This window comes from Helicoverpa zea, chromosome 3 (assembly GCF_022581195.2).
Source record: "Helicoverpa zea isolate HzStark_Cry1AcR chromosome 3, ilHelZeax1.1, whole genome shotgun sequence".
Lineage (NCBI taxonomy): Eukaryota > Metazoa > Arthropoda > Insecta > Lepidoptera > Noctuidae > Helicoverpa > Helicoverpa zea.
Window position 1 is genome coordinate 4,009,509 of NC_061454.1, and position 23,352 is coordinate 4,032,860.

The following is a 23,352-nucleotide window of genomic DNA, read 5'->3' on the forward strand; positions in this document are numbered from 1 at the left end:
GCGGCACACTCGCGTGAGAGAATGGCGCGCGTCGGAGCTCACAGGGTGGCGAACATGCGTCGATACAAATCTGACGGCGTGAGCGCACGTGACGTGAATTCACGACGCGAATGTGTCATAAAAAAGTGACATTTATTGGCGTTTTATATCAACAACATGTCGTCAGGTGACGGAGTGCCGACGACAATGTGGTTATGATGTTGCAAAAACATGATGCGTTGTTGCCTCTTATCTGACGACGTGTCGTGGGAACTTAGTCGGCGAAACGAGACGTCTTTATTACAAGAGAATTGGACGAATTTTATGAGACGTGTGTCATGTTATTGATGTTCAAATGAGACGTCAAAATTCCTTAACTATAATTTACGATTGTGACGACTCAAATGTCAAGGCAAATACCGATAAAGCGCCATCATTGACCTAAAATAACAAATCCTAAAAGGATTTAGAACGTGTCGAAATGTCTCAATGCGATGAAGCTCAACCCTCTAATGGTCGCGATAACATCTTCCTCGGTGCGTTACCGAATCGTGCTCCTTCAGATGCCTCACAACTGTGAGAAAAAACACACAAAAGGCCCATAAAAACATGAATTTGTCCAAAGTTCCCAGTTTTAGACGTGACATCGAGTGGCCTTTTTTGTTTAGCCTTTTTGTTCCCTGTCAGATTATGAGCCCGCTTTTAAGGGTTAATTAAGTCAAGAAGAGTATTAGTGATCTTGCGGAAATTTAAAGGATAATATCGTGTTGGAATAATAATGATTCATCCAAAAGGGTACATATTAGCCTCAATTTATTTAACATCGATTGAAGATACACATTGATTGAGGTCCACGTTCTTTTTTTTAATAATATTTTGATTTGATTGTATTCGATACTCGAAATCGTTTTATGCTTAATCATTCGTTTCTTTAATCATCGTTTAGCTAGGGATTTAGGTACTTATTGCATCATGTCATGCGAACTCATTCTTGGCTTTCGGAATTTTAAGAGCATTAAAATTTCATCCTGAGTCCTGTGCTGATGTTCGTTACTCTTTCACCATAAAAGCGGGATATCTGACTAAATGAAACACATAGTAAGCCGCTATTATATGTATGAAGTACAAAACTCGTAGTTGAATTCCTTATTAATTTTATATTACTAAGTTTACCTACGAGTTTTGTTTATTTAATTCCTATATATAAAACCATGTGGTCAAGCAACACCAGCTATCAATTAATTATTAAACCAAATATAATTGCCGCACGTGCGAGATCTAAACATCATAAATTAGTGAGTGACGTCACAACGGACTTATCGCCTTATTTCGGTAATTAGAGATTCGCAACACAGGACCAAGGTACGGACCTTAATTGGTACAAAATCCTTGCAGCATTATAGGTATATTTATACTTACTTTGTGGCATTTTGGTTATAGTATAGGTATTTAGGAAATTGGTGTGGTATAAGTATTTTAGTTCCTGCACATGAAAACTTTTAGTCGGCCGATAATTTGATCTGGTCTCATCAATCAGTATGCAGATGAATGATACTTCCCACATTAGAAAGATCAGGTATCCAGTTCGTACCAGATCGACTGTAAATGTTGATTGCATTAAAGGCAATATCTTCAACGCAAGTGAATTGTTGGGTAACGTATAGGTACCATATAGGATATTGTTCGGTAATCTTCTTGTGTAAAGTTCTCGTCAAATAAAAACTGGATCTGATATCACCTATCGCGGTGATCCATGCTCAGGCTCTTGTATGTAAGAACAAACTGTTATTTAGCCTAAAGTCTTCCAATGAGGAGATCCTCACTAAGATTTGAGTAGCTCGTATCTTCTCCTTGCCTTCTACCTTCCTCAAATCACTAACTGATATTGCCGCAATGCATACATCAATTTTAACTCACATCGATAAAACAAGAAGGGAACATAACTTTAAATATTCACGCAGTTTTTGTGAAACAAAACCAACATGTTTTTAAAAAAGTATGCTCCCAAGTTGGTTCAGCGATTTAGATGGCAAAGCAATAAGCACATATCTTTACATAAATAGATGCTTAACTAAGTACATTAATAGTGAAGGGAAATACATAAATAGACCACATTTACATAATGGCATCCTTTAAAATCTTGCAATAATGCAAAGTAACAATAAAAGTTTTAATTATATCCATAAACGTAGCCATAGACAATTTATTTCTTCCCTTTATTTGCTGATTTCCATGAACACTTCGCAGTAAAAAAGAAAGCTCGATGATATGGCTGAGACCATTTGAATTGCAGAATAAAGCGAAATATTCACAATGTTATTTCAATAGCATCCAGTTAAATTTTAAGGATATTTACCCCATACAATCCGACCACCCCGTTATCCATATAAAGGACACAAAAACCTAAGTAATCATTAACAGTAATTGTATGAATATATACGGAGTATTTCCAATAATTGACAACCGAAAAACTCAATGGAGTTCATTCATTTTGGCGCCAGATTTATAAGCTATCCAGTTGGAAGCGAGAACCTCCACTAAAAACTGTTTTAAAAATCACAAAGTGCACAATCGTAAATCACGCATGATGCGCGAGCATGCGCGTCGGGCGCGGTGCGCGAGCGCATCAGAAACAATGTTACACAACACGGAAAAAGACGACCACCGCCGACGCTGCTCGGAAAAACCAATCATTATGCGCATTCGATTAAATAAAACGTCCGCGTTCGTACACGCTTAAGAATCGGAAATTAAATAAAACGTTCAATGATAAAATTGAAATTTGTATTTACTTAGGCCGTTGATTTTTTGCAAGTCGGCGCCGCATCGCCGTATATGGAATCGATGTAGATTTACCAATTTAATCCTTGGTTCGCGGAATCGAGGTGGCGCTGTGGTCGCGGCCGACGCACTGTCCAGCTGTCCTACTGATGGACAGGTATAAGTAATTAGGACCAGAAGCGTTACTTGTTTTTGCCACATTGACCAACCGACCAACTTTAAATCGCAAATGTAAATAAAACTGCTTCGGTTTCAACATTGTATACCTACTTATGGCTACGCGTACGCTATTGGACAGATAAATTAATATTTAAATTGCAAATATCGGTCCCATATTAATTATACAGCAACAAATTATATGAGGACAGAACTCGTTGTAGATCGAGTGTCGTAAATCGCCGAACGTTTTTTTATGCGTCGACTCGTAACAAAAATAATTACATATCATGCATTATTAAAACAAACACGTACAAAAAGCTTTGGTACAAGTGTAAGGGAAGAATTTAAAATCTGTCACCAGATCGAAATTCAGAGCATTTCGTTGGAAAAAGTCGAATACGAATAATCGGAATTCATTAAAGTCGATTAAGGAATTCGGCACGGGTATCGGTCCGAGCGATATACGACCTTAAGGCCGACTAATTGGCGCAAATTGACACTAAAACGTGGGATGGTGGTAATTATAATACTGCCGCGGTATAATGCGGCTCAGTTAACTCTCTATATAGATATGTTCCTGTTTGATTTCTAAACAACTCTTCTTAGTAATTGTTTGTGTCTACTTAGAATTCAATAAAACTCATTTTCGAGTCATGCTTAATTATTTGTTGGAGTGTGAGAACATTCGTGTGGACAGTATGGCGCCCATTAAAAAACTTGCTTGGACTTAGTAGACGTTTCACTTTTATTGTTCAACGTAGGTATATCTACGAAGAGGTTGACTTCTTGCAATATGAATAAGGCTAAATACTAAATTTGAAACAACAATTCATCTATGTAATGTTTCAAATTAAGTATTACAAAAATCGACTCAAACGCATTATTGGGTCTGAACCACCGCTTCCTTTAACCCGTTACGAAACGTTCCACGATCCGAGTTCCCATTTCAATACAAACAAACTTTGGCAAGCATACAATAATTCGTCGATAACAGTACACCCAATCCGATACATAACTCGGAATCATCAAAATCGATCACTCGAGCGTGGTATAAATCGCGACGCATCGATTCTATCGCGACTCGGACGATCGACAAATATAAATTTGTCACTGGCCACTCGGAAAAAGCACGTCCTGGATGGGTACAGTTTATAAATAAACAATAACATCGCCCTATTTGGATGGGACACCGTAACATACTTCAGCAGTTTATATTCGATCTCGAGTGATAACCATAGTAAGGTAGTGCTTTTATAAGACACGATTCCGATCGCTCGTCGAATCGATTTCTTACCGATTTTTCTTCTAAAAAAACCTTCACTACTCATATTATTATCCTAAGAGATCCTAATTTTAATATTACCAAAAATGAAATTCTAACTATTGTAAATATGTGAAGCCGTGACAAAGTCTCCGTTTATTCTATGAGTATCTAACGTCATAATACTCTTTAAAATAACCGTTAAATAATGTTAAATAAACCATTGACAATCTTTAAAATATGAACTGAATCGATTCAGTTGTCTTCAAAATAAAAACTCTTAGAATCCAACCTTTTGAAAATAGTATCGTCTAAAAGTCCCTAAATACAGTATTAATTCATCGAGCGAACGATCACTTGACGAAGATAATGGCTGATTTATAATGATTATCATCATATTAAACGCGATTCATCCTAAATCATGTCTGGTAGTTTTTGCGACCAGCCTCCGACTAGAACTTTAAATTTTCATTGTGAGGAAGATGTGTTGATTTTAGATATTCTTTTTGTGAGTACAGTTAACGGTAGTATGAAATGATGTGATTTAAAATAATTAAAACTGAAAAGGATAGAAAAAAATATGGTTACTTTACTTAGATATCTAGCTTTAACCATGTATCTACATGAGCCTGAAGATACCCAATAAAAAGCACTAATTAAAGTCTTCTTTTACATAATAGCTATAATTTTTAATAGCATAACAGAACATTTTATACTAAATCACATGCAATAACATCCAACAAGATGCCATAGATATGTGAAACGATACCTTTAAATATCCAAAAATAAAACCCCCATTATTTTAATAAACCATATCTCTGGGTGTCAATTAGGCTCACTCTATAGAGGGAGCCACTAATCCGTAGAGATAACTCGGATCCTCGAATTAATCACTCGATACAATCGTTTTAATTTATTCGATTCATTCGGATCAAATTTATCGAGATAAAAATTCGGGTGCACTCGTGGGAGCGAGGAAAAAGAACGACTAAATAAAAAAACTTACTAATTATGGGGACACTTAATTAGTAATTATGAATCGATTATTTTAACTGATCGGAGATAAAGATACTTGAGGGATTGGTGCATCATGCAAGCACTAAAATGTACCTTGTGTTTTTGTCAGAGTGGCAAGACTGGTGACGAATAAGACCTACTACCAAGGGTACCTACTGCCATGGGAAAAGAAACATAATTTCAACTACTACAACTATAAAATAATACAAGGTTCATATAAAGGAATGCAGTCCAAAAGCTCTTATTTAGCCCCGTGAACATACCATCAATATAAAAATAAATAAAAGAAAGCAAGTCAACGTCAAAAACCGTTTAAGAGGACAATCAATTGAAAACAACCACAAAGCTTCCATGTCATACCCAATTAAATAGAAATTAAAACCGTAATAAAGTCAAACTACTCATCTCCAACATGAGATAAGCCATAAACTGCACGCACCATCAAATTACCGGTTCATATAGTCCAAAGAACAAGAAACAAAAGCAGGTGGAACCTCCATAATTGCCTATTAAAGATGGCACTTAAAATCCGAAGGCCTATTCAGGTTAACACAATGAAATAGCAAGAATAGCACAATTAATTTCAAGACAGACCTAACTCAAATGCAAATCGGTCGTCATACTATTTATGGTAAAAAGATTACATTGTGCGAGGCGAACAGCTTATCTGGCCATCACGCGAATGGATTCACTATTTAATTTATTGGAATAAAACAGATAAATGGTGGTTGTAACGTTCCGCGTTCCTATAAATCTGTGGGGCCAGACTGTTAGGTTTGAGCGGGACAGTCCCTTTGTCAGTCTTAGGAATGGCGGGATAATGTACGCTTCATGATCGCACATTTGGACAAAGACAGTCTTTTATGAGTTTCGATGTTCACGGCAGAGGCACGAAAATCATTTATAATTTTCAATATTTTCTTTTTATGATTAATTCTTTGCGAAAGCTCTGAGTAGGTTGTGAAAATTATTTGGTAACTGATTGCTTGAGTAGACAACATACCCGGTGAGTCGGCAGTGCTGCGCTGCCAACTATGCAATAATTGTGCAGTTCAAAAGCATACTACGCATTGCGTATGTACACGATTGATTGCAAATTACTTTGTAAGAATATAGTATAAATTGTCATAACATGACTCTACTGAATGTAGGCTAAATAAAGGAAGTAATTCTTACAATTAAATTAGTAAATCGATACATAGTGGTAGGAGGAGGATAGGTAACAGATAACTCAAACACTAGGGATTTTGTGATTAAACCTGCAGCTCATCTATCTTCTATCTATATAAATAAAAATGAATTGTTGTTCGTTATAAAATAGTCTGATTAAAACTCGAGAACGGCTGGGCCGATTGAGCTGATTTTGATTTTAAAATGTTTGTAGAGGTCCAGGGAAGGTTTAAACGATACGAAGTTTAAACCTTCCCTGCGGGATCAGCTAGTTTTAGAATAAAAATAAGATTCTACAAGGTTTTTTTTCATTTGGACTAAACAATATGAGCCAAGAGTTCTCTCGCTCAATTAAAACATCTGTTCAAAGTTTTGAAGAATAACATTTTTGAAAAATTCTAGAACCTTCGGACATTTCCTCCACCAGTCCTTGAATAGCAAATATTCTGGTCACGTTACATAAATCGAATGTGGAGTGGAAGCCACTAGTTTATGTATGATAAATACCGTATCGCGATATCATCGGAATGCGCCGTATACTGTTGTTACTTCAGATTTATTGGAAGTCCTGCAACTAGCTAAAGCGGTAATGGACAGGACTTTGAATGATTTTGAGTCGAAATTACTGAGATAGAGTTATAAAATCTGTCCATTTTTGGTGTATGAAATTTTTTTACGCTGGGCTTTTTTTGTTTACTTAGGGGAGACTTTCAAGACTTTTATACCTGTGCTTTTTGATTATTCAATCCTAGGTAGTGTATTTATATTGGTTCTTGATAATTACCCGAAAGTAAAGAAAAAAAGTTCCTAAAAAAAATGCCTTGCTTAGACCCTCATTTGGGTTAGTTTCACGGATCGAGAAGTTACATTGTTCTCGCTCGATTAATAAATTATAATGATTTCTTTTTTCATAAGTTAGTCAAGAAAATGAACCCGAATCACAGTTCCTTCTTTTCAAAACACGCGTAGATTGTGAACGGTTTCTGCAAGCAAGTAGATAAGTAGTGGTACATATAGTGTGGAATGCGCGCCTTCCGTGAGACGAGACGACCACACACTCTGAATAAGGGAAATAAAGAACCAGATATATCGACGGCCGAAGATGTAGGGACTCTAGATGTGTTTGTGGGATTCAGTGGTTTTTCGTTTAATTTTGTGGGGTTTTTGTAATAATTTTGTTTTTATTGTTTTCAATTTTGTTTCTACGTAAATTTCTACAAGAACGATATCAGTAGACGGGTGATATCTACAAAAACTAAAAAAAAAATATGCTTCACTGAATTAGCTTCTTGCCTCTTAGCCTTCTGCCTCATTCTGATTTCTTACTTGGAGTTGGCAAAGCATGTCTTTTTATAGGAACCATACATTTTTTGTAGGTCTTCTCTTTTTCGCCAATTTTTCAGGGAAATGTTTAATTCTACATTCTATGTCTTGCCATAAAATACACATCCTCAAAGGACCATGGGCAAAAATGTATGAAGCCTGGGCTCACCCACCAACAGAGATGAGACCACTTTGAATATACTTATAAATATAAAGATTTAAACTCATTTTTGCGAAGAATCCATGGGGTTATTTTGCTATAAATATTTTTCTCCGACCATAAATAAACTAATATTCTGCAAAAAGTAGTGCTGTTATGGCAGTGTAGGTTTTGTTATTGAACACCTTTAACTAGTTTTAATTCCAGGTTTAATGTATACATAAAAAATAAAACAGCTGCTAACAGTTAAAATTATTTTTGTTAACATTTCAATCAATATCAATAATAATGTCGTCTAAATATCCTGCCGGTGGATTAAATTGTGAGTGCCTGCCTCACCCTAGATACCATATTATTGAAATGATATGAGCACAACTTCCTACTGAGCGCCTACCTGTTAGACACGACAGCAGTAATACTGAGCGATGGCATCTCGACCCATTTCGTTTCTGTTAACAAGAATGTATACCTACGTAATATGTAAACCTATTTAGGTGCATATCTTTTTTTTGCCATGGAATTGAAGGTAGTGCCCATAGTAATAATTTTAGTACAAACAAAAACCTTCACAACGGCATATGCTATAACTCTGTTGGACAATGAGCCCAATTTGACTCATGGTCCTTTACTTATTTTAGTATCAAAGAGCCTATCAAAGTTTCCTACATCCACGCTACCAGTTTTTAACCCAGCAAACAACTTCGCATAACTTTTACATGTTCGGATGAACTCCTTTTCAATATTCAAATTGTTTATTCATTTTCCTCGATTTACATGAACAGCAAGTATCCGCGATTCGCTTAACAGGATTACTTAGTCTAGTTTATCCCGCTAATATATATGAGATCGGTTTAGTTTTAGCCTGGGTGGGCCTCTTAGCTTGGCTAATTTATTGGCTAACTAAGCATCCAGGTTTTGGACTAGTTTCTCTATATGATGTTGAATAATTCATTAGTTATTATTTATTATGAAGTTTCTTAAATATGAGGTGGTAAATGGTGCTAAACGGGATTTCGTTTATGCCTTTGGAAAAACATAATTTTTAATTCCAAAATTGGGGAAATCCTTTTTCCCATAATTTCACCACTTTACTGTAACCAAGACATTGTTATGTTTAAAGTAGAGACAGTGCTTTTAAAAGTTTTATTTAAATTCTTTCCCAATTAATGCCTAAAAATTATTCAATTCTAGTTTACTTACATTACCTTCCCATTTCCTCCCCCAGGTTTCCGCGAATCATCATTCCTGTACGCCCTCACGGCAGCAGGGGTTGCGCACTCCGTGGCCCGCGCATGCGCCCAAGGCCGCCTCCTCTCCTGTGGCTGCGACCCCCTGGGCTACAGGGCCTCGCACGACCCCCGAGGAAGGGCGAAGGTCAACAAGTGGGAGTGGAGCGGCTGTTCACATAACCTGGCCTACGGGATCGAGTTCTCGAAGAAGTTTCTGGATGTAAGGGAACAGGTGGATGACTTGCAGTCGAAGATTAATGTGCATAATAATAATGCTGGGAGATCGGTGAGTTGAATGTTATATTTTCAGTGATGTGATGTTCTCTTGTATCAGATTGTGTGAGTAATTCTCTCACCCAAACTTCCCAATTACGGAACTATAAAATAATGAGGACACGTTGACTTAATAATCAATTATGGCTTGATATCATCACTACCCTTTTAACAGACGAAGTGAGCAAATTGTGCATTCCTTTCATTGGTTCAATAGGATGATGATGATTATTATATTCTTCTTTTAAACAAACACAAAACTACTACCAAATTAATGCTAATGGTATGCAATATTAACAATAACAATTGAGACAGCCCACCGAAACAAAACAAAACACGCGAGCGACAAAATATTTCCCCTATTAACTTTGATGTCATATTCAAGTGTAAGATGACAGGATTCAAAAGACACCGCTAGGGTCTGATGACACTTCAATTTACTTCGTTAGTTAACCCTACGGTGGGCTTGATAGTGGGGTGAATTACAAATCAGATTTTAACGGTGACAAAGAAATTGCAATGGTTTTAAGGTGAAAGTTTTGGGTGTTAAAATTATTGGTGTCTTGTAAATTCAAAAGTAGAAGTTAAAGTTTTTTTTTTTTATATCTATCTTTATACCAAACCAAATATTACAAGATATAAGTCACTTATTCACAATTTATTTACATTAATTGAAAATAAAATAAAATAAACTTATATATATATATACAACTTAAAACTAATACAGTGCATCAAAAAATTGCTCCTCATCGCTGTCACCGGGTAATGTACCCAAAAGACTGGCAGCATTGCCACGTTGGATGGCAATGCTCAACCTCTGTGCGAAATAAAAGCCAGCCTTTGGGTCCCGGGAAGTGTCAACCAGGCGCTGGGAAATATCCCTGGCAAGAAGGTGCGCCCTCGGACCCCACGGCCCTAGAGTTTCAACCCCAAACGGCTCAAACATGTAATTGCCTATAAGGTTACTATATTTGCGCCGCTTGAGGTTCTCTGCTAGTGCAGCGGCGGAGCCAGCACAACATGCAGTTCCGGGAAGGTGAGATGGCGCAAGAGTGTCGACGCATGTCGCGTCCCACACTAAAGTCCTACCCACCTTCCACGGAAATAGCGACATGCCGTCTGGTCTCTTGCCATCGTCGCGTGCCAAGCCATTTGGTTCGAGTACGGCTGGCACGCCGACGGCAACAAGAGCGCGACGGATCACGTCGTTTATGTTGGCATGTCGTGGTATGCGGCCGGCACTCCGGCTGCACGACAGGCCGTGGTGACCGAGGCTGTTGACAGCTTCCCCGCAGTGGCAGCGATGAGGAGAGTAGCATGGAGCACCTAGTCGGAGGCAAACGACGAGTCTGAAGGTGGTGTCATCAAACATGGTGCCTGTGTTTGAGGACGGAAGTGCAAGAAGCCATAGACCCGACTCCCATTCACCCACAGCCAGTAGGCGCGCTCGCTCTGCAGAAGTAATTGACGTATCGATTAAACTTTTCCGTATTACTCTGCAGAGCGGCTCATCCCACTGTCTCTGGGAGGACAGGTTGGCGGGTAAGTCGGTGTTCGGGCATGCGACTTTCCAAGCATTTAAAGCCTCAGTCAGGCTTGGCACCTCAAAATTGACCAGTGTGGTGGGTAATATTTTCCTGATCAATTTCTCAGTGCCATGGACCGAGGAAATAAAGGCTGGTAAACTTACACTGGAAATTTTACGGACGCCAAGTCCTCCCATACGGATGGGAAGAGTCGCTTGAGACCAAGCTCTGTCGTCCAAGGCCACATTTAAAATGGATGATAGTGTATGTCGTATAATTTCGTCGATTTTCTCCAAAAGGCTGGTGTGCTTCCATAAATGGGAAGCACGCAAGTTATACGTAAATTTTGGTCCAAAACAGCAGTACCGTATGATGGTGATGGCTGCATGCATATTAATTTTGAGTAGCCTTTCCGAAACATTATTAAAATTTTGAATTTTCTTCTCAATAAAATCCGAAAATGAATCTTCCAGTATAGGCGATCCAAGGAGGCAAAGAGAACTTTGGTCTGTCGGTTTAATTTCAGGAGCTATTGAGAGGAAATTTTGAAGAATAGTCTGTCTGTCAGTCGAGTCGGGTATAAAAAGTTCACATTTAGAAAGGTTGAGGTCGAGGCCAATGTCGTGGAATTTATCTTTTAGGAAAACTAAGGCATTAAGAACAGTATCTCTGTTGCTTCCCAGGTTGTTGTTGGTCCCGTCGTCGAGATACCACACGTCAAATTCAGAATTTAGCTGCCGAATAATTGGGTTAATCGCCAAACTAAAAATCACAGGCCCGAGTGGATCACCTTGTTGACAGCCAACAGCGGATTCTAATAGGTTGTTCCGATATAATAATTTTGTTGGGTATCTACAGCATTGCCAAAGAAAACTGTAAATTTTGGGTATTTCTTTTTTGACTTCTGCCAGCAAGGTGTCCCTATTCACCGAGTTGAAGGCGTTCTTGATGTCAACCTTCAGGATGACATCTCCTTTCCCATGATTTAGATAGGTCGACAGGGCGTATACGGCAGCCTCGCAGCCCCCTTTCGAGCCGTAACCTAGCTGCAGGGGCTGAAATTTGTCCGAAACTTCCTCACTACAAAATTTAGAGCAGATTTTGGCTACCATACGACGGTAAGTAGTCCCCACGGCAATTGGACGAATACCGCCATCCTTTTTGCGCAGAGCACATAGATTGGCTCCGTACAAAACGTCGATGACGGTTTCGTCCACCTTGCCGGAGAGCATAAGGTTGGTCAGGGCCGTAAGCTCCTTCAAGAGCGACTCACCTGCTTCCCCGGCGCTTGGGCAGGTGAGATCCTTTAGATGTTGCGGACTCAAGCCGTCGAGGCCGCCTGCAGAGCCGCATCTGAAGGAGCCTATGGCTGTGACCAGGTGTCGACCTGTAACTGTGAGGATATCTGTGTCCGGATCAGGAGGTTCGGGAAAAGAGAGGTCATCGGCAGGGGCAGGGTGTTTACTCTCCAGAGCGGAGAGTGTCTCTGGAGAACACGGCGCCACCACATCACTGCTGAAGAGAATTCTAGCAGCCCCCCGAATGTCACCTTCACTCAACTTTGATTCCACTAGGCGTGAAATATTTGAGCATCTTTGAGTCGGTAATTTAGTATCGAAATCTGTATGGCCTAAAGTTGTACAATTGTCTTTAATTTGTTTTGTTAGTGACTTTTTGTTTGCCAAACTTTTCTGAACATGCAGAATTCTATAGGGGAAGGTGAGCAATTCCTCCCAGGCACGTTGCGAGTTCTCTCGTGCAGCCAGGCGAACACAACCTGCCAAGTGTTGAGCAACCAGAGGCCTGGCTCCACGGGGAACCAAGTTATTCTTTAATTATTATTAGGTTATATTTTTTGATAATGTGTAGATCTGAATTTCTCATGTCTTCGTAAAAAAATATCCAAAGTACCGTAAAGGTTACCTTGTATAAAAATCACAGTGTTCCTATATTAAAATATGTAATTCCAAGCCTCTTACAAAATCTTTTTATCATAAAACGACGCATAAGGTCTCAAATGACTCAATTATTAAAATAAAACTGCCTTAATGACACCACAGGGGATGTGACGTGTAATTTACTCACGTGACAACCTAAAATTAGCCTCCGCACCAACCTTCAATTTTCGATTCGATTTGAATAGGAATACCGATGAAGTCATTACTCGAATAATCGATTATTTCAACTTACCGATCGGTTGGTGACGGTCTATTAGGACAAGTTAGCTTAATCAAATCTTAGTCATGCCCTACATACAGTCGTAGCTATATTATAATCAGTAATTGATCAATTATTTCAATCGATTAGTTTCCTTTTTTGCAATCGAATAAATCGAATAAAGAAGTCTCGTTTTCAATGGTCTATTCGATTCATCATCGGCAACTCGACCACGTAATTACCTACGTAGGTGCACAGATTATTAAGAAAACACGTCAAAATAACACCCAATTTATTCATGTCAAATTGGAGTCTGAATGGGTGAGGCTTTAATAATTTAATGACCCTCGTGTGTGGTCCCTTCGTTTATGAAAACACTTCAAGTGTCTACTGTTTTATTAGTCGGATTAACCTATTGTATTGATATTCGATAAAGCGATTTATGAAGACTAATCATAATTCCTATTTTTATGTATTAGATAAGTCTGTTTTTAGTTTTGTAAGTGTGGTTGTAAAGCTGATAATCTTTAAGATACGCAATCTTACGCAAGACATGACATCTTACACAATTATGACATGTCAGCAACAGTCAACCGCAGTGGTGAAACCACGACATAACAAATTAATCGAAACAGAAATGACAAATCGATTGCCCTTTAAAAATCGAATAAAATCGGTCAAAGTGTTACTCGATAATATCATAGGTGTCCAAATTAGTAAGCTGAAGCGTCGAGACAACACCATCATTCCTTCAAAATTGAAGAGCGTTGGATGGGCGTGGCTTGGTAAATCACCTATGTGGGTGGTCTCCTCTTATGGCGATACATGCCTATAAAATATGGTATTATATTGCATTGGCCGATCGTTTTGTGTGATCACACCCCGTTTTATGTGCCATAAACATTGTCGGATACGGCATTATGTTCTCAATCGATTATATTTACATGCACATGTCGTCGTGTGATGCAATTTTCTTGTTTTTAATTTTATAGTCAACAGTGTCCTGTTTTATGACGGCGTGTTTCAATCGAAAGTTCATTGTGGTTACTTATAAGGCAAAATAATTATCGTTAATAAACTTGAGTATCGACAATCAACAATTTATGTTGAATCTGTCAACAACAGCAAATCGTGAAAACCTTTTGGTGAAGTTACAAAAAATTATATACTGTTGAAAATGCATGTCAATTTATCTCCCACTATTAACTGCAAGTCATACTTAGATATTAAATTAGATTGTAAGTTTATGATAAAAAATAATTCTTTAAAAGCTTATAAAAGCTATTTTCTTCAGCAAGATCAGTAAAATGCCCCAATACCAACTGAAACTTTCAACATTATACATCACAGAACAGTTCTCGCTCAATTTTTTCTACCATATGCGAATTGCGCGCCGCAGACGTATCTAGCAATTCAATTCGTCGTATCTCCTTATAGAGTATCATTATAATTTCCTCACTGACACCTAAACATGCCGTAAGCCCTGATTTGTGGCCACCAACTAATGCTACAAGCATTCTGACACGAGTGCCCGACAGTCCGACCAAAATACCGGGACCTACCGTACAGGATTACTACAAATAATTTAATAGGCCCCTTCCGTCTAATAATAAACATGTCAAACCAAAGTTAAATACTGCTCCACCAATTCACATTTGCAGTTACGACTTTATTCATTTTCACGAATGTCCACCTTAAGATTGTAGACATAAGATAGGCGTTAGATCGTTTTAGATTACATAATTAAGTTGGTTATTAATATTATATTAATGTCCGTAACCAAATCTGACATGAGACCGGCATACCGCGTCCCGTGCTTACTTATTAAGGGGATTTACGATTTAATACAATTTACGTTCATACATTCGTTTTTTTATACAAACACGAGACGCTTAGGTACAAATTATTTAATTTGTAATACGTTTATAGTTGTTAATTATAGTGGGAGACGGCCATTTAATTTATTTCGGACCCACCGGTGTCTAGTGACATTTATAGCGAGATAATAAGGCTGAATCTACACTGTTGTTAATTTATGCCCGCTTACAAAGGAGCCATAGTGTTGTTAATCAGATGTGATCTTTATTGACAATGAAATGTAAAAAGTGTGGCCTATTATGGTAGTCGTCGCTGGTATATAAATATTAAGCATGGAAGCAAAAACTTAGTGTATTAATATATATTAATTAAAGCAAAAATAATGTTTTTCATTAACCTAGATCAAAGGACGGTGGTTTATGCGCATTCGGCTTTATACGTCTTTGATAGTTGGTTTAACTTGCAGATTATTTAGGTGTAAAAACTATTACAGTATTTATTGACAACTTCGAGTTTAAAAATATATACATACCTTATGATAATTTATTTTGAAACATTTTATTTTATTAGTTCTTATAATCCTTGGGTTAACATGGATCTAGAAAAAAATTAAGTATCAAATAACTTTTCTTAATTTTTCTCATATGTTTTGAATAAAACGGATATTTTCCAATGAATATGAATATTTTCAAAACTAATAAAATACCCTAATAGAAACAATTATTGGTGTATAAGGTTCCAATGAAAACTAGAAGGCTCAATGATTATACAATAATTAAAGTTAATTTATAACTTACACATAATGTTGTGACATTAACGATATAAAGATCGAGCCATCTTACAATGTTGCCATTACGAAAATTTACCATAACGTGTCGTAAAAAAATTAAATGATGTATAGGTACTTACTTAATATTTTTTATTGACGCACTATATTTTCTTCTTATTAATATTTCATTGTTTATTACTACATTTCATGTATTTTCAAAAATAATTAAATATGATTATAATTTAGTTACGGCCAGTTTTTTCATCAAAAGTTAAAGTTAAAGTAATGTCTAAAGTTAAAGTAACGGTCAAATTCGTTTTTTCAAGGCTAAAGTGACAGCAAAATTCATAGAAAAATTGAATTTAACCGTTACTTTAACTTTAGTCATTACTTTGACTTTTACTTTGGCTTTAACTTTTGATGAAGAAACTGGCTGTTAGAGAACAATAAGATTTGGTGGGTGAGGGCTACTTCACCGAGTCTATTATATGTCTGTCTGTCGTTTTCATAAGCTGCCTATATCAGCCATAGGTACTAATTCGAATAAAAATTATAGATTCGATATCGTTGAAAAGCGCTAATTTATCGCACCAATCTGCATACGTTACATCTTTCACTCCAATCACATTCAGAAAACAACTATCAACAGCAACTACAGCTCACCTACTTTTTATCCATATACATCAAATATTTAATATTACATATTACGCATCAAGCCGTGAAGGTAAATTGACCCATTAATGTGAGAGCGAACACGGTGGTCTGGACCACACTTGACCATTGTTCCGGAGGGAACCAACATTTTGTTTTCTGGCCACATAATTAACAGCCTCCCAGAGATCTGTTAGACACGCTCGCTTATAATAACCCCCGCGATGATATTTTTATTAATGTCAAAATAAAGTCGGCACTCATCACACCGTATCGTAACAGATGTTCCACCCAGCTGCGGTTTCAACCCACCTGTAACAGTAATTTATAAACGTAAAGATTTAATTCTATAAACCAATTTATATGCTGCTTGTTGAACATAAAACATTGACTTACAAGGTGTATTGTCTATAGGATATTAGCATAATTTATACATCGCAGTCAATCTTTGCGGGCTTTGTATCATTTATTGATAAACCGTAGAAGGTTATATGTTCTAAAAATTTAGATTAAGTAGAACTTGTAGGATTTCAATAGCATTTTACTAAACTTGTTTGTGCGTATTTAACCTACTATTCCTACTTTTAAAAGTACCAAAACTTACACATAGTCATAAAACCACATTTGAATATCATAGTTACGCTACGGTGCAACAGGCAGTCTTTAGTTCCCCTCAGCGGGAACTATAAAAGATCTCGCGTCGACCCACGCAAGAAATTAGGTACCACATTAGAGAGCCAAGGTGATAATTATGTTATAAAAAATCTATACGATGAGTTAATATTTCGTTGTTTCGATGACTTTGATATCCATTTGAAGATTGTTTCGTTCATTTTGTAGCTTTGTACGTACACAAAGGGTTTTCGGAAATGTTCATTTAAGTAGAAGTTAAGTCAGTTCATGTTCCTATCTGTTTGTGTAGGCACGAGAAAATAATCCTTCCTCTCTTACTCATATTTCACAGAAAAACTAGTAAATGTTCACTAAGTGAGAAAACCCGGTCTGATAAAGTTAGCGTTAAAACATAATTTTAACTAATAAACAAGTCAAAATCACCTACATCCGAATTGGTAACATTATGAATGCGTTTACTCCAGACTAGTGAACAACCTAATAAATACAGTCTCGCTTTGAAACGAGTTTACGTCATTCCGTAACCAAATTCCAACTTTGTTTTTGGTAGGGTTGTCAAAATGTATCTTATGGTACGATTCACAATGTAAGTTGGTAGCAAATATCAGGCGCCCTTGTCGTCTTCTTCTATATTCGTTCTCATAAATTGCTTAATTCCCAATTCCATCATTAACTTAACCCTGAAATTCAAGTACATACATCAATGGCATAATCACTAAATATACAAATAAACAAATACACTTCCTTAATTATGTGTATTTAAACTCTGCCTGCAAAAGCACCAAATGCATTCATATTTCTCGTCATCGCAGCCTAAAACATGTCCACTGCTAAACAAAGGCCTACCCTAAGCTAGGTTTTGGTGTTTCTCAAAATATTTTAACTGATCTTTAATGTAATCGACAACCCTATCAAAGTTAGAAGCAGCACCTTCTCCGTGTGCGGTTTAACTAATGGTTAATTTGCCCGTCAGATTAACCACGGTCATCTCAAACCTATTAGCGTTAGTCTGTTAATCGTCAGCGAGATTATGTTGTGATTCACATTTCACAATGTTAACGAAATGTCTGTCTATTTGTTTGTGTGTCTGTGTGTATGCTTCCTTACCTATTGGATGGGTAATTGCACGTCATGTCTCACAAGATGAAATTAAGTATGTTCGTACAGCCAAATCTAATAAGTAGTTCGTGAATTTGTCATCCAAAACTTTATCGCAGCTCCCAAAAACAAGAAGCCAGTATAATTGCTGTCGTATGTTTTCTTATTTGTTTTTGCGGTTTCAATAATTCTTTCCAGCAATTCCTACAATATCAAAGCAAACGTTAATGAGCCATTTCTCAGCAGAACGTAAGCAGCACATAAATAAACTATAATATTTTAACAGCACTTTAATGATAACATGTTTAGTCTGCACTTAAGGGCCGCAGACGTCATTAAGTAAATAAATCAACTATAGTGCTTAAAGGTAATTTAGATTGATGATAGGTACGCGATGATTGAGTCCTTCGAAGCTCCTGGTGTTTAATTAACAGTCAAGTTCTCAGAACCGCTGTTTATATTTAGCACATAAACTAAATGATTTATAGAGTTATTAATACACGTAAGTGGTTTAAATACATGATTAAAGGCATCCACATGATTACTCTGCGATTAAGCTAAATTATATTTAAAAAGCCTACTTAATGCGTCATGTAGTACAGTTAATACAGTCCGAGTTTATTTCAATCAAACCGTTTTCTCTGCAAGGAAATGTATATTTAAGAGCAATATCGTATTAAGATTCCTGCGAGATAATATCTGTATTAGGCGGCAAGGAACAGGTTCCAAAGAATCAAACATTAAGATTCCCCATCACGTATCAAGTGCTATAAAAGTGAATTGAGCCGTGTTGCGTATAGCGCCACAATTAGGAACTATTGGTAGTGGCGGAGGCCGGGGAGCCCTGGGGCTCCGTATTAGCCGGCCGTATTTCACGAGTCCGCCGCCCCGCCGAGGTGAGAACATAATAAGCGGTTTGGAACCATTTTTAATATTCCGGCTTCATTACAACGTATTACAAACGTCTTGGGTGGCGAATTCTATCGCGAACGCTCTTAATACTACGCTATTAAGGTTCGAGGCTCGAAGGGGCGTGGAGGATGCCGATTTATTTGAATTTTTGCTCCGACTCAATTTGGGAAATTGTGCGGCCGGCGGCTCTGGCGAAATTAAGACGTCAGTTTGATTGCAGCAAGGCGTTTAATTATGTAAATGTTAAGCTAGTGGTGGGTGGCACAATCAGTGTGGAGTGTCGATGCGGTCACGTATAGAGACAACAGATTTACGATTCGACGCGATGCGGCGAGCGCGTGTTATATTATTGTTTAACTTTTTTGCGTTCGGTTGCGCATAGTCTGTTGTTCTGCTGATTGTGTGAGGGTAATTTTGTTCGAGATATGTGGATTGATTTTTACCTTGATGTTGTATCCCTTTTTGTGAACAGGTTCTGTAGGTTTGAGAGTCTGGTTTGATATTTAGGGTTTTTGTTTTGCGTGATTGTAGCTTAGGGGCTTAGTATGCATACTTATGCATAATGATTATAGACATTTCGGAATGCTACTTGTCGTGCAAATTGCATAGCTCCCTACGTATAGCTACATACCCTACGTATGTATGTACGTACGTAGGTATGTTTATACCTACCTACATTTTTAATAGAGATGTGACATAAGGCGTTTCGTACTCTTTGCTCATGGCTATATCATATCCGGGCTACTAGCTAAACGGCATTGGATGCTACATATTCGTAGCTGTCGTAGCGACCAGTCCAATGATTTATCCAACGATCCAAATGGTCCAACTACCGACAACCCTTTACCACGCTATCACTGACTTGTTTAGCTAATACACAGTATTCTAATCCAGTCTTCTTATCTGAAGCTGGATGCCAATATACTTATTTTTTCCATCTTCCATAGATCCTGTCGTCCCACATGGAGGTGCGGTGTAAATGCCATGGATTGTCAGGCAGCTGCCAACTGAGGACTTGCTGGAGGGCCACGCCGGACTTCAGAGCCGTGGCATCTACCATCAAACGACAGTATAGAAAGGTAAGTAGTCAAGCGACTAAACAGTGGATCAGGATCCACTGTTTAGTCGCTTGATAACTTTGATTTGGCACATAAGCCTTGAGACTTGGATTGTTCTTCTTCTTGCTAGCGTTAGTCCGTTTTAGTTTTCCCTTGTGAAAGGATTTCTTTTATCTCTTTATATAGTCTTCTTAGCTTATAGACTGGACATATCACCCTAATAAACTCTTTTGAAAAAAAAGCGGGCACCTATGCGAAATCATAGTTTTAAGGACTTTATGTGTATTTCAAAGGGTTTTAATGATTGTAGTATGTTTCTAGCATCAAAAGGGTTAGCCAAGAATGCGTAACAGTCTATTCTAAATTTGAATATTCTACAATTGCTAAGAAATTGGTTAAACCTTGTTTTGGACTAATTGCTGGCAAAATGTTCATGGGTGTTTTGAAAAGTGATTTTCAGAAAAATGATAATGCAGTTTTAATTAATGATTAATGTACCTTTTTGTTAGATCAAAACATTTTTGAAAAGCTATGCGTATTTGTTAAAATTTCACCTGCTCTAAATAGTCTATACGGATGATTGATGGCAATGTTAAGAGTTTCGGTATCTTGGTGTGAAGCGTTCTATTGTTTAGATATTGTACCCATGTGTTTTAAAATATCGATTTTTCATAATTAAACACTATTTAGAGGAGTATCAGCACCTTGGGCTGCGACAAAATAAATTTAAAGTAAACAGTGCCGATCACAACTCGTCTCCTATCAGACTTTGAAATTGGTTTGAAAGTGGTTGGTAAAACTACGGCAAGTATTATGATAAAGCTTGTCAATAAAACAGTTTATACATTGGAATAACTTACGGCTTAATTTTTCCTTGGACAAGCGGATGAAACCGAGGGCGGAAGCTGGTGGTTACGTTATAATGTTTTTGTATTCTTCTACAGGCTCTATTGGTTGCTCAAGAGGAGCTGAATAACAATCCTTCTATTCTGAGAGGCCGACCCAGAGGCAGGAGGCGAGGGAAAGCACGACCAGCTCCGAGGAGCAGCTTACTATTCTTTGAGAGGTAAATTTATCAAAACTGCTTGATTGGTGTTCCTTAAGAGAGTCAAATAACTAGTCTCCTTACCTACTGCTGAAAATTTTGTCGCAAAAACTGTCCATTTCAAGTACCTAATTGATTTTGCTAATGATTGACTTTTGCAAGACATTTTTTTTTGTTCGACCGATTGAGGGCAAAAATCGAAACCCGAATACTTCAGGCCTAACATCTCTTTTAAACCTTGAAGGTTCTTTTATGAACAGTCCAGTTTTACCTATACGATTTCCATACAAACCAGTCTTCAACTAACACTTCTGCCTTACAGATCCCCAAGCTTCTGCGAGATAGACCCTCGAACAGACTCCGCCGGCACATCAGGCCGTGTCTGTCGCATCGGTCGGACGACCAGGACAGGTTCATGCGATCTCCTCTGCTGTGGTCGAGGCCACGCCCTCATCAGAAAGTCTAGCATCAAGCCTTGCAACTGCACCTTTCATTGGTGCTGTCGGGTCGACTGCGAGAGATGTCGGGATGATAAGTGGGTCGCCATTTGTAAGTAATTTTGGTAGCTTCAGTTGTTCTGCGGTAGTGAAATTTAGTTTCAGCGGCGACAGTCTTTGTACAATTATAAACTATAGTAGAAGCATGTAGAGGAGCCTACTCAGTTGGTATTTTAGGTTTTGTGCTGCAGATACCATCGTTACAGAAATATATAGCTATCAAATCCATGACACCATAATATGATCTATAACTAACATGGTCTATAAAAAAATACAAAAATCTTATAAGGAGTTGACAAGATTTCATCATTTTTTTCTGTTGCATGGCCCGCAGGACACAGCTAATAACTTGTAAAAAGGCATGTTTGCAAATAGGTAGAACATTTTACTAACGACTCTAATGAATTTAACATTCCCGTGTACATTCCATTATTTTATTAGTTAATAAATAGGTTTATTTTATAAGTATCTCTGCAAATAAGAATAACCAAATAATGTGTTTTATTTTGTTAGTTAAGCTTTTACTGTTTATTGGAGGGCCAACAATTGCCTTCGTTACATAAATTGAACGAATACTTCAACTTTAGCAAAGACAGTTGAATTTCATAAAATACGTTTTTTTTAAATAACTTTGTATAATTATCCCGTCTCATGTTCATAATGTATATTTGTAATCACTATACCTAGTTTAATTACTATTTCTTGAAAATTAAATCTTAGAATATAAATTGTTAATAAAATCAGTATTAACCTTAATGACTAATGTAATTCTGTACTTATGTATTTACTTGAGAAGTAGTAAATGCCAATTAATTCCTGTAAATATCTACTTACATACTTAAATAATGTACTTAAACATTCCTGTTCAGTGATATTTATTGAATTAACTATTTATTGTAGATCTAAGACTTTGTACCGACAGTTTTTATTTCATTAAATAAAACTTCTGGAGGAATAATTGTTTTTTATTCGTGTAGGCTATTACGTAGTACATACAAAAAAAAACATAACTTATCACCACTGTCTGCTTATCCTTACATTGATCATATACTTAAATTGGAAAATCTTTTTTGTCTGTCTGCTTGTCGCTCTTTTTAAATGAAATTTCATACACATAATAGGGTAGTTTCCAGGGTCGAAATAATGAAATAATATTTAGTCCGCTTTTTAGATAATCAAAAAATATTGGATACGTATTTTTTCTTTTTTTAATTAAACATAAAATGACAAAGATAATACACTTCAAAAATTAGGAGTGGGGGCCTTTTACGTCACAGTGTCCTGAAAATTGTAGCAACTTGTGACGTCACACTCAACTTTAACACGCTATATCTTAACAAGTTCTGATCCAATTTAAAAAAGAAAAAATACGTATCGCTTAATTTTGGACAATCTACAAGACGGACTAATTATTATTTTTTAGGAAACTAGCCTATAGTCTTAGAAAGAACATAAGATTATCTTATCATATGTTGATCCTAAATGGGTAACATCCAGTGACAAAACAAAAAGCACAAGACTCAAAAAAAATGTTTATCCAAACAAATAAAATTGTTATTCTTCTCAACAATCTTAAGTCTCACAAACTGACATCTCAAGTAGGTGCTCTTTAGAAGCGATACTTGAAGTGGGCCCACAATTATCGAGTTACTTACGGCTAATCTGACCCCTTGACTCAAGGGCCCTCGTGCATCAACGCTTTGTTAAGGAGTATCATACCTTACAAGGTAAAAGGGGTTTTGAAAAGACACAAAAATGTAACGTCTCGTTTAAAGAAAGAAATAAGAAGGAAGACGAACTGACGAAACCTATTGGAAAGAAAAAAATGGCGATGTT

At 37.2% G+C, this 23,352-nt stretch overlaps 1 protein-coding gene across 1 annotated transcript in view; it reads left to right on the plus strand.

Moving 5' to 3' along the window:
- LOC124645713 (protein Wnt-10a) overlaps positions 1-22,471 on the plus strand; it is a 41,352-nt gene extending 18,881 nt beyond the window's left edge. Inside the window, exons 3-6 of the mRNA XM_047185571.1 lie at positions 9,076-9,365; positions 19,864-19,995; positions 20,919-21,040; positions 21,342-22,471. Coding sequence (XP_047041527.1) covers positions 9,076-9,365; positions 19,864-19,995; positions 20,919-21,040; positions 21,342-21,576 — 779 coding nt within the window. The 3' untranslated portion in view covers positions 21,577-22,471. The remainder of the gene's footprint in view (positions 1-9,075; positions 9,366-19,863; positions 19,996-20,918; positions 21,041-21,341) is intronic.
- The last annotated feature ends 881 nt before the right edge of the window (positions 22,472-23,352 follow it).